This window comes from Beta vulgaris, chromosome 4, assembly GCF_026745355.1.
Source record: "Beta vulgaris subsp. vulgaris cultivar EL10 chromosome 4, EL10.2, whole genome shotgun sequence".
Lineage (NCBI taxonomy): Eukaryota > Viridiplantae > Streptophyta > Magnoliopsida > Caryophyllales > Amaranthaceae > Beta > Beta vulgaris.
This window is the reverse complement of record NC_079205.1, coordinates 33,519,228-33,532,254: the sequence shown is the minus strand read 5'-3', so window position 1 is coordinate 33,532,254 and position 13,027 is coordinate 33,519,228. Positions and strand designations below refer to the sequence as shown.

General features: G+C 38.0%; 1 protein-coding gene and 1 long non-coding RNA gene across 3 annotated transcripts; one reads left to right on the top strand and one right to left on the bottom strand.

Annotated features, from left to right (window-relative positions):
* The first annotated feature begins 1,213 nt into the window (after positions 1-1,213).
* Positions 1,214-2,140, top strand: LOC104907208 (uncharacterized). Its single transcript, XM_010696102.1, has one exon. The coding sequence runs from the start codon at positions 1,214-1,216 to the stop codon at positions 2,138-2,140; it is 927 nt and encodes a 308-aa protein (XP_010694404.1).
* A 2,282-nt stretch (positions 2,141-4,422) lies between these two features.
* On the bottom strand, positions 4,423-9,846 carry LOC104907185 (uncharacterized). 2 transcript variants are annotated; one of them, XR_007273380.2, is made up of 3 exons: positions 9,052-9,846; positions 8,504-8,595; positions 4,423-4,721 (listed from the first exon to the last, which is right to left on the bottom strand). It is a non-coding gene; the product is annotated as an uncharacterized LOC104907185 (long non-coding RNA). The 2 variants fall into 2 exon arrangements; XR_007273381.2 differs by having other exon boundaries at positions 8,504-8,584.
* Between the last annotated feature and the right edge of the window lie 3,181 nt (positions 9,847-13,027).

The window sequence follows — 13,027 nt, the reverse complement described above, 5'->3', positions numbered from 1 at the left end:
GCTTTTAATGTCGAAGCATTTAAGCGTACCATAACTCAATCATGGGGCGTTCAAAAGAGGGTGATTATTAAGGCAATCGAAACTAATTTATTTGTGTTTCAATTCTTTCATTGGAAGGACAAAGAGAAGGTGTTGGCGGGCAGGCCATGGTGTTTTGATCAACACCTTGTGGTGTTGAACGAGATAACGGGGGATGAACAACCCGCCAAATTTCACTTGATTACTCACCTTTCTGGGTACGTATTCATAATTTGCCATTCAATTGTCGATCCATCAAGGATGTTACAACTATTGCTTCGTCACTAGGGGCGGTAATGGAGGTGGAGAATGATGAACTAGGGTTGGAGAAATTCTGTCGAGTTCGTCTGATGATGGATGTTCATAAACCGCTCCGGCGGTTTCAAAAAATTAAAAATAAAAACAATACTATTGTGACCATTGAATATAAGTACGAAAGACTTCACTTTTTTTGCTTCTTGTGTGGCTGCATGGGACACCATGAAAAAGATTGCCATGAGGGGGTAGAAGAAGAGGGGGAGAAGGAGTTAGGGTGGGGATTATGGCTCAAGGCATCACCTCGGAAGGGCCGTACTCAATATTTGGCTGAAGAGGCTGGGGTATTGAAGGGGAGGACACAACTCTTTGTGCGCAAGGAGTCACCACAATCTTCTTCATCGACTGGGAAGCAATTGAATATGGGAGAGCAACCTATTACACGTACTGACGATGAAGTGGAAAAGGTTGGGGATAATGTGCTTATAGAGGGGATAGGAGGACAAGAGATAGCGAGGGAGAAAGCAAGGAGTTCGGCTGAGCAGGTGAGGGTGGTGGAGAGCAGTCCGACTGAGACCCCGGAGATGCCATTGGCAGGGGCTGGGAGGGTTGTTGAGGAGGGCTCGAGTTGGCATAAAAAAGATACGACTTTGGTGTTCTCGGTGGGGAGTGTTTCTTCGACTAGAGAAAGGAAAAAAACTATGACTCGCAGGAAAATGAAGGCTGGGCAATTGGTGGTGGGTGATAGGAGAATTGAGGGAGGGCAGGAGGTCAGGTTGGAGAAAGGAGAGAAAAGGAAAGCGTGTGACGAGGGGACTAGAGGTTAGATGGATGTTGAGGAAGGAGTGGAGAAAAGGTTACGTAGCGATGACCCAATGGATGAGAGTTATGTCTTGTCCCAAGTAGCGGAGGTTGGCGTTCCCCAACCCCGCGAAGGACAATGAAAATCTTAAGCTGGAACTGTAGAGGGCTTGGCAACCCTCGCACAGTGAATACTTTCCGGAGTTGGTGCTGGAGAGATCGGCCAAATATTGTCTTCCTTATGGAGACAATGATTGATAAGCAAGCTTTAGAGAAGGTGAAACAAAAATGTGGTTTTGTGAATGGTATTTGTCTCGATAGTGTGGGTTTGTCAGGTGGTATGGGGCTGTGGTGGAATGATGTTAATGTGACAGTTCGGTCTTTCTCGATGCACCATGTTGCTGTAGATGTGTGTGACGATAATGATGATGTCTTATGGAGGGCTGTTGGAGTGTATGGGTGGCCGGATACGGCTAACAAACACCAGACGTGGCAATTGATGCGTCGACTTTGTGCAGGGGATGATACTCCTATGATGGTTTTTGGAGATTTTAATGAGATTACTAGTCTCAATGAGAAGTTTGGAGGGGCGATTAGGGGTGAAAACCATATGGATGCTTTCCGTAATACTATTGATGACTGTGAGCTGAGGGACCTGGGTTATAAAGGAAGTGTATTCACTTGGCAACGTGGTAATTCGATGGCGACGTTAGTGAAGGAACGGCTCGACCGTTTTCTGGCGAATAATGGATGGATGGCAATGTTCCCCTACTCAGAGGTTATACACTTTCCCATTTATAAATCGGATCACGCCCCGATTCTTTTGAAATTTGGCAAGGATAAAACAAGATATAAGAAGGGAAAGTTGTTTAGATTTGAAGCTTTATGGTTATCAAAAGAAGAGTGTGCCGAAGTAGTGGCGAAGGCTTGGAAGGACTGGGGGTCTGATGCAATTACTGTTCGGGTGGCTGGGGTGGCAGCTTCACTCTCAAAATGGGCTCATACAACGTTTGGTGATCTTCAAAAACGTATCACCAAGGCGGAAAAAGCTCTTCACTTGCTGTAAGAAAAACCGCCAGATGGGTTATGTATTGGAACAATGTCACCAAATTTCAAATGAGCTAGATGAACTATATAGGCTGAAGGAGTCATACTGGCATTCGAGGTCTAGGGCGGCGGAACTCCGGGACGGGGATAAGAATACAGCCTATTTCCACCATAAGGCAAGCCAACGCAAGAAAAGAAATGAAATAAAAGGTTTGTTTAATGATGAGGGTGTCTGGGTAAATGCGAAAGAGGGATTGGAAGGTATTATATCTTCCTACTTTAAGAAGCTGTTTGCTACGGACCATCCGCATGATTTTGATGAAGCTGCCGCGGGGATTGAGCCGATGATTACTGAGACTATGAATCGAATGTTGATGCAGGAGCCGACGGGAGAGGACATTCGGATGGCCTTGTTTCAAATGCATCCAAATAAAGCCCCGGGAATTGATGGTATGCACGCATTATTTTTTCAAAAATTTTGGCATATTGTTGGCTTGGATGTTATTTGTTTTGTGCAACATTGGGGGAGAGGGGAGATTGACTTGAAAGATGTAAATCAGACATGTATTGTTCTTATTCCTAAATGTGCTGAACCGAAAAATATGACAGAGTTCCGACCAATAAGTTTGTGTAATGTGTTATACAAAATCATTTCTAAAACTCTGGCTAATAAGTTAAAGTTGTGTCTGGGTGATATTATTTCCACCAACCAGAGTGCTTTTGTCCCGAAAAGGCTGATAACAGACAACGCTTTAATTGCGTTTGAGATTTTTCATTATATGAAGCGTGGTGGTGAGGGTAGGGATGGTTCTGTTGCATTGAAATTGGATATGAGGAAAGCATATGACACGGTGGAATGGGGATTTCTGGAGTATGTTATGATGAAATTTGGGTTTGATATTCGATGGGTTCAAAAAAAATGAGCTGTCTACAAAGTGTATCTTTCTCGTTCAAGTTCAATAACCAAGTTTCTGGTAATGTTATTCCGGGAAGAGGTCTCCGTCAGGGTGACCCTATCTCTCCTTATCTATTCTTACTATGTGCCGATGCTTTTTCTATGCTTCTTACCAAAGCTGCGCAAAATCATGAGATTCATGGAGTGAAAATATGTCGAGGGCCCCCGAGAATCTCTCATCTCTTTTTTGCAGATGACAGTATCCTGTTTGCTAGAGCTACATTGCAAGAATGCTCTAAAGTTGTTGATATTATCAGTATATATGAGAGAGCTTCCGGCCAACGAGTTAATTTAAGCAAAACTGAAGTTGCTTTTAGCAAAAAGGTGTCTGTGGTGAGGCGTCAAGAGATTGTTGAAGCTCTGGGGGTTCAAGAAGTTGAAAAGCACGAAAAATATTTGGGCCTTCCGACGATAATTGGTAGATCAAAAAAAGGTGTCTTCGCAGGATTGAAAGAACGAATTTGGAAAAAATTGAATGGATGGAAGGAAAAATTGTTGTCCCGTCCTGGTAAGGATGTGCTAATTAAGGCAGTGGCACAAGCGATTCCAACTTATATTATGAGTATTTTCCACATCCCTGATGGTCTACTTGATGAAATCCACGCCATGTTGGCAAAGTTTTGGTGGGGCTCCCATGGGTCGGAGAGGAAACTTCATTGGCATAATTGGGCATCATTGTGTCTCCCGAAATCTATGGGCGGAATGGGTTTTCGTGATCTTAAATGCTTTAATGAAGCTATGCTTGCAAAACAATGCTGGAGATTATATGAAAATCCAACATCTTTGCTCTCCACAATTTTAAAGGCTCGATACTTCAAGCATTTGGATTTCCTTGATGCATACCGCGGCCATGACCCAAGCTTTTCTTGGCGAAGTATATGGGGCGCGAAGGCGCTGTTGCTTGATGGCCTCCGATGGCGAGTTGGAAATGGATTGAAGATCCATGTATGGGTTGATTCGTGGCTGCCAGGAGAGATAGGAGGGACTGTACACACCCCACATACGGATACCACACCGAGTCTCAAGGTTTCGGACCTCATTGACCATGAAATTGGTTGGTGGCATGTAAACCGAGTGAACCTGATGTTCACCCCTGAGGATAGTGCGCGCATTTTGGACATTCCGTTGTCGAAGTTTTGGCCAGCTGATGACAGGTATTGGTGACCTAATGTGGATGGAATATATTCTGTGAAATCGGGGTACTGGCTGGGTATGTTGGGGCGCACGCGAGCATGGCAACTATGTGCGGGTATCCATGAAACGGAGCTGTGGAAGCTGGTTTGGGCTCTCGAAGGGTCGAACAAATTGAAACACTTTGTGTGGCGTGCTTGTTGTAACAGCCCGCACTTCCGAGCTGCTAACTAATCACAATTAAGATACACAAAATAGAATCAACACTTAACAAACCTTGAATTTGCATTTATTTACAGCGGAAACTAAACCTATAAAAACGATCCTGTATCTGTGGGTCAGGGGCCCACAATATAACAACTTGAAAATCAAATAACAGATTACGAATACTTTGAAACGAAACATCTAACTTTAACCTCAGCCCACCATTTCATAACATAAAACTCTTCTTCTTGATCAATAATCATATTCCACGACCTCGACATCAACCCTGCAAAATCACTAACAATGAACCCTGCCCCCACCAGGACAGGTTCGAAGAACAAAATCAGAAAAACTGAGTACACACGCTGTCCAACCAGAAATTCATTTTAGTGGCTTAAAATATAGTTGTGCGGTTCATTACTCATCAAGTGGAATAATCCCAAACTTTAAAAATACTTAAAATCAAATAGTTAGAAATGTTTCTATCACGACTCCAGCAACCCTTAACTAGAAAGTCCAATAAAGAGTACTCATACATATACTACAGATAATAAGTTCCTTGCCATAAGGACAATGTTCAACAACAGTTGAAATACATAAGCTCATCCCAAAACCTCATTTTGGTGGCTTAAGACCATTCGTATACAATTCATGCTAGAATTCAGTATGCTTCACAAGTAAGGTACTTGCTTAAAAATTTCAGGATCACTATCCTTGCACAATCATATTAAAGTAAGAATTTTTATCATGAAGATCACCACTTAGATCATTCAAACACCCTTTGGGTCTACAACATTTAATTTCATTGGGTAAAGCGAACACGAATAGAGAGGGGCTCCTTACACAAGGAGCCGACTGTCTCTAAGCTAATGGAGGTCGTCACCCCACCGTTTAAATATTTATGCTTGCAAGCCTTAACCAGGACATGTCCCATTTTTATTATCTGCTGGACTTCACCCACCCAGCGAGGGTTCGGAAGGAGATCACCCATCCTCCAAGGGTTGTTGTTCATACCGTACCTTATTTGGTATCGGCCTTTACCCACTTGTATCCATAGTTTATTTACATAAATAGTTTAAATGCACAGTTTATCAATACCACACGTGTTTCAAAGAACACATATTTCTCCATGAAGAGGAAAAATAATCACCACTACTATGGTGTTGCTAATCATTGCAAGACTTGGATCTTCTTTTGAAATCTTTTGTTTTACGTCAACAATTTCACATATTAGTTACGTGTAAAGATATAAGGAAATAATCAATTCTTTACTACTTGTAAAAGTCGTATAGGCACTTAGTGTGCTCATTTAAACTTTACCAAAAGGGTTGAGTTAACAAGAACATTCGGAACTTTTGTCAAAATAATTACAGCAAAATACTCAACTTAAAATGAACATAACTTCCTGCTCGGTACTTCGAATTAGGAATTTCCAAAACTTAACCTCAATAACTTTTGGATCATGACTACTCAAAGGAACAATACCCGCTCCATAACACATATTGAGCATCTCGCTCCATAAATGTTGTTTACTTTCCCAATAAAACAATCGCTAAATAATAATGCTTATTTTCCCAATAACACAAACTTATATCTTTCAAAACTTACTATACTCTTGTTCTTAATTCGTATATATCGCATACTCAATTCCAAAGTGTATCAACGACTCAAACCTCCGTCCGTAAATTAATATAAAACAAAACAAAGTTGAAATGTAATTAACATATCCAAAATACCTTAACCTCAATAATCTTATAATAACACAACTCGAATATCAAATAATCTCACTTACCTCAAATATTCCTTTCAAGGAAGTAATATACATAAAACGTATTCAAAATCAAATGTCTCTCCGCAGTCGAACCCAAACATAATCAAAATGTAAAATATGTTTCTCAAAGACTCATAAGATAATTAACTATTATCGAGACCCAATTCTAAGCTCGTGCGATTAACCTGTAATATTTTACTTGTAGACTATAAGGTATCCTCTAACATGATTTGACAATTCCCTTCATCATAATAGTTTCTCTTTGTACATGGACTTCCGTCTTTAACTTATAGCATCTAAACTATATCATTCCAAAATTCTCATGATATGAATTTTCCCTTAAAGGTTTTCTTATTCCCAATACATGAACTTTCATTGCCAGAATATAACCTTATTACATTATCATAAATCACCCACAATTACTATGGCAAGTCAAAATATCTCACTCCCTTCCAACTTAACTCGTTGTCCTCATCCTTCTTAAATTTATAATTCACAACCATACGTCCCCATGTATTTGTACTGAAAGCTCATATTAGCCTTAACACTATACGCTTAGTATTGTCATTATATAACTTTAATTATCATGCTTTCTATTATCTAGATTTATATTTTTCTTTCCCAATATCCATTTACATAATCTTACTTATCTTACTAGAAAATTATACCTTTAAACTTTCTTACTTAATCCAATTCCAGATATGACCTTCCATAACTTAAATACTGTAAGTTACACTTCTCTATTTCATATTCTTTTAAACCACCACCCATATCTTGATCCTTTATTTCTCTAATATGACCTTCCCATTTCAGATCTTACTCCTCAATATTTAATATTTCGTCTCAAATACTTATTTTGGTTATAACATCTCTTGGACTCATAAAGCTATTGTAACCACTCTATTAACCCTTAGATTAATGTTGAACTTCCAAAATTCACTTCCAAATAATTAGATATCTAACTTGACTTTTATACATAACATTTTATACTCTTCCCACCTTCCCATTTCCTATTTTATTCTCCAATTAGAAAATAAGACTCTTAAGCTCTTTTGCACTCCTCATTGATACCCATAATAGAAGTTTTCCAAACTCAGTTATCACCTTCCCTCGACTTAGTCAACATAACTCAAATTTAGTGTCTGATACTTCCCAAAACCATCACTCCAGCCCTTTTATATCGATATCACTATTACAAAACTTATTTATTTAACTCTATGTTACAACTTTGAGTGTTTCCCATTCCCTATATATATATATATATATATATATATATATATATATATATATATATATATATATATATACCTTCCAATATATACTTTTATAGTCGTCTGATCTTTAAGAACCATATAATTTTTATATCGACAACTGACCCATTAATTGACGTTGGCACTCCAAAACTTACACAATCACCCAACTCCACTTTTCAAATAATAACTAACATTCTCAAACATAATTCTTCGATCTACTAATTTGTCCCACAACTACTTTGACATAACTTTCCAATATTACAAAACCCAAATTCCTCAAATAGTCCTTGTTGCTATCCTTCTATGACATAATGTAACCTTTTTTTTAATCTGAACTTATTCTCCTTATAATAATAGTTCATACTATTCTAGTTCATAGTTTACTACATGTATATTTCCGTACTCAAATAATAGTCCTCCAAAACTCATGTTATAGCGTACTATGAAATTACAACCACAACTCCAAACCCATATCTTCCAACCTCTAATGCATGTATTTCGAAATGTGTAATCAAACATCATAATTGATTTCTTAAAAATTCATACACGAAACTTGAACAAGAATTAATGTTACCAAGATGTGATACCGAGGTTCTCAACAACTTACAGGTATTATGTTCTTATAAAGTTTATACATTTATAACCATATATAAACGAACTCTTTTCTGAAATCATAATTGAGCTTCATAACCTTATCAATTCCCCTAATATATAACTCACTGAACTCATAGAAACAAACTTATAACTATTGAAAATATAGTGAAACTCTCATTTAGAACCAAATGTACATGCCTTATTCATATCACAAAACATGGTTCATCAAACAAATTTATACTATTGAGTCTCAAAACAACATAACTTATAGCCAATAGAACTTAACATGCGATTTAGTTCTACCTTTGTCTTAAAACTCATAAACATGTATTTCAGAAACCATATAGTACAAATCACATTTTTAATACAACATAAGTTTAACTTATGAAAACATATCAAGATCAACTTATATAGTTTATATGATCAATCGAAATATCAATAATATATTTGAAAAGTGGAAGGACATGTGTGTACCTTTACACGATTCTCAATAATTCGACATTCTGGATAACCAACTATAGCTCGAACTTCATAAATTATCTCCATATACATACTCTAACAACGACCTCAAAACAATAACAATAATCATTAACCATCCTCACAACAATTTAGATAAACAAATTGAATTACTCATACTTTCTAAGCTCTTCCATGAACTAACCATCACAACCCTTAATACAACCCATTCTACTAATCCAACTCACAACATTTCAATTCTATCTCTAATTAACATCATTCTGATTTAAGAGAGTATTATCAAACGACATAATTTATAAAAATCAGTTTTTATAAACTTACTTAAGAGGCTTACTTCATATTAGAAGCTTCAATCCAATAAGAAAGATAAAATATTCAATCTTTAAGTTTAACAACTCTTATCATAACTATATTTGCAAATCAAGAACAAAATTGAGAACAAAGTTTATTTCTAAAATCAGAATATAAAATCCAATTGCAGTATTGCACCACACTTGAATTGGAATCAAAGGAGATAAGGAATTAAGAAAAACATTAGCTTATACCTTCATATGGAAAAGAATACCAACAATGGCAGCAACAAGGCAACAATTTAGCAATGACAACATGGGCAAACAAGCCAACCACGACAGCAGCACAACACAAGGTACAGCAGCAGTGCTGAACTTGTGTGAGGCGTAACTCCTAGCTCCGAACTCCGAATTGAGCGATTTTTGTGCCCAAATTCATTAGCTCGAAGTGATCTACAAATTTGATTCAGCAACAAAGAGAAAAATTGGAATTCATGTTGTAGATAATTGAGGTAACAGATTGTCGGAATAAAAACAGAGGAGAGAGAAATGAAGGTAGCAACACCAAACTTACAAAGATCATAACTCATAGCTCAAAACTCCGAATCAAGTGATTTTTGTGCCAAAATTCATTAGCTCGAAGTTATCTACCCCTTTGATTCAGCAATAAAGAGCAAAATTTGATTGCATGTTGTAGATAATTGGGGTAACAGATTGTCGGAGTAAAAACAAAGGAGAGAGAATTGAAGGTAGCAACATCAAACTTGCAAAGACCATAACTCACAGCTCCGAACTCCAAATCAAGTGATTTTTGGGTCTAAGTTCAATAACTTTTCGAAGATCTACAACTTTGATTCAATAAGTTTGGGCAAATTCCGAATCTAAAATGGAGAAATTGAGCATGCACAGTACGGGGTATAAAATCAGAGGAGAGAGAAAATTGAGGTTTTGGGGTTTTATTTTTGTTTTAAGGTTTCTCCCAATTCTTAACCACTTGGGTTATTAAACTGAAATCTTGAAGAGAATAATTGATCTATAGGAAAAAAATACACTTTGGCACTTGATTGAGAAGTCATAAAGAAAGAGAGAGTGATGCTCTAGCATCTAGAGTAGATGACATGAGTGAGGAGAAATAAATTGTAATTAAAATGGGTTTCTCTTTATTTCAAAGCTCAAAATCGTTAACTCAATATCTCTATTTTATAAAATCCATACTAACTTATTTGTGCTTGGAACTTACTTTAGACGATAAATAATAATTCTCAAAGTAATTTCTTTACTAATATGAAACTAGCTAACTTTGACTAAAACGTGTCTGAAAATATAAGCTATTATACTTATCAAATCACATTTATAAAGTCGTTATTCAACCTGCTTAAAAGATAGGCTATTACACTTGTAAAGGAGGCTTGGCAGTTAAAGAGAGACTTTTTTATCGGCACATCGCACCGGATGACAAATGCACCATTTGTGGGGAAGTGGAGACCATCATCCACTCTTTATTCTTTTGTAAACATGCGATGGAAGTATGGAAGGTTAGTGACTTTGGTTTGCTTCTACAGGATGCACCTAAGACCTCTTTTGCCGAGTTATTGTTATGGATAGCAGGTAAGGTGAGCTGGGACGAGCTGAGACATTTTCTCACACTTTCATGGGCATCATGGACTTGTCGTAACAAACAACTCTTTGAAAATACACCTCCCTCTGCAGTCCATGTCGCGGCTGGTTTTTGTAGAATGGTGGAGGACACACGCGAGTGTTCGAAGGCTGCCAAAGTCCAAGGGTGATCACAACCTTGTGTTCTCTCTAATGCTGCGTGGAAGAAACCCGAGGATGGCTGGGTGAGAGTAAATGTAGATGCGCATGTTGGGGCCGATAGAGTGGTGGGGCTTGGAGTGGTTATTCGTGACTCGTGTGGGGTCTTGTTGGTCACAGCAGCTATGCGCATGAATGTAGCTTGGGACGCTCGGATGGCCGAAGCCGCTGCGGCCCGATATGTAGTGATGATAGCCCGACGGTTTGGGTTCACAAAGGTGTGCTTGGAAGGAGATTCACTATCTGTCATCTCTAGTCTATGTAGCAAACAGTTGGGTTTTGTTCCTATATTCTCTCTATTTTCGGATGTACTCACTCTTAGTGAAGTCTTTACTGCTGTTTCTTTTTGTCATGTTAGGAGGGCGGGAAACACTGTTGCACATCTATTGGCTAGGTGGAATGTGCAGGGTAATGCTGAAATCGTTTGTACTGACTCTTTTCCCCAAAGTATTCAAACTTTGGCGGAGATGGATTTGATTTAATAAAACGGTTTCTCGCGTTTCCTATCGAAAAAAAGTTTATTCAAACTCAAGTTGAGCTCAGAACTTGTAGAGTCGAGGTCTGACGGAGCTGAGCTTTGACCAAGTGTTGACCAAGCTGTTATCGAACTGTTCACGAAAAAACTTGACCTATTATTATATTTAGTTTACTTGTCTTCAGCATATATTTCTTATTTGAATATTTTTGTGTTTTGAATTTATTCTTTGACAATAAAACTAGTAAATTATTATTTTGTAATATCTAGAATAAATATATTTATCTATTATGTCCATTTATAAAAACGTAATCGAGCATGTTCACGAGCATTCGAGCCGTTAAGATCTAGAGTTAAACTCGAGTCTAGCCACAACGAGTCGAAATTTCACCGAGTCGAGCTCGAACTGTTCATGAATAGCTCAAATTCACTATCAACCCAAGTCACACCTTCGATGTCGATCATATAATTTAGAATACTTCTCTCTAGTATCGCTCTCTCTCTCTCTCTCATGCGAAAAACAAAACCCTCAACAACGGACAAACCCTAGACAACCAATGGCAACCCTAGGGGCTGCCTAAGCGACCTTGGAGTGCCTCATGGTGGCCATCGAGTCCCCCCCTTTCCCGTTCCCCTTTCGCCTTTTGTTTTTGTGGTTTGGTTTAGGTACGCCAGCGAACCCAACATGGAGTAGTCCTCGTGGGACACAAATGTGGTATGCGTAATGTCCGATGTACTGGTTTCAATATGAGGAAACCTTAAGCTTCATCGCCACTGAGCTCTAGCAGCACCATCGACTAGTGGAATTTTATCTGGAAGGTTTTTCACACTGCACTTGTGTTCCTCTATCGTGTGTCGCTACTAGTGTTGGTTTAGTTCAGTTTCTTTGGTTTGTTTAATATGGGTAGGTTGTCTTCTTACTCAATTTGTTTATAGTTATGTTAGTTGTTGGAGAAAGTCCTTTGGTTCAAATTGTTGGTGATGCTCATTGTGGTTGGTTTTAGGAATTTCGATTACTGCTTGTCACTTGAACAAGAGTTGTTTACATTTTTTCTGGAAGAATGGATGGTGTAGGTGTCCTTGAGTTACAGTTGCAGGTTAGTTGCTTCAAGAGGAAAAAAAATTTCCCTAATGGGTGTAGTTGGTTTCCTCTCCCATTCTCTAGTAAGAGATCTTCCAAAGATACTAGAGTTGGCAACCGTGATTTTGAGTCAAAAAAATTCTCAGCATTAAGGGTGAGTAGGGGAAAGGGTTCAAATGGAAAGTACCAAAATGCAGGTAATACTTTAGAAGCCAAAAGAATGGAGGTTGAAAGAGCGAACATAAACTTTACAAATCACTCATACAATTGAGAAAATCACGTTATAAGAATCGCGCAAATCACTCAAATAATCAGAAAAATTTATTTAAACATAAAATTGACATATAAACTAAAACTAATAACGATAACGTCAATACATACAAAACATTTACAAAATTTGCTTACAAATCACTATTCTCAAGAACCATTCACAATTACATACTCACAAAAGTTACCTATAAACACAAATCTGAGAAGATATCTCCCACTCATAAGTATTCCTAGCCAACCACACAATTAAATCCCAGCAATAATCAGGTGCTTCGAATAGAAATCCTCCATTACACATAGATTATATCCCCATCCTAGTTTCTTCATTTACCCCCTCATAAACCACTAGGCACAAATCCAACAGTTCAATTCCGTGATTAGGACCAATAAAATCATCAAGCCTATGATACTACTTCCAAAACACTTCATTCTCATACCGAATAAAAGAAAAAATTGCTCTAGATCTATTAGAATGTACATGGGGTTCACTACACATAAGAGGTAATTCAGGATAACTTACGCAAAAATTGGGAGGATTTTGATATGATGCACCAAAACTGTAAACACGAGAATTCCAAGAATTATTATTA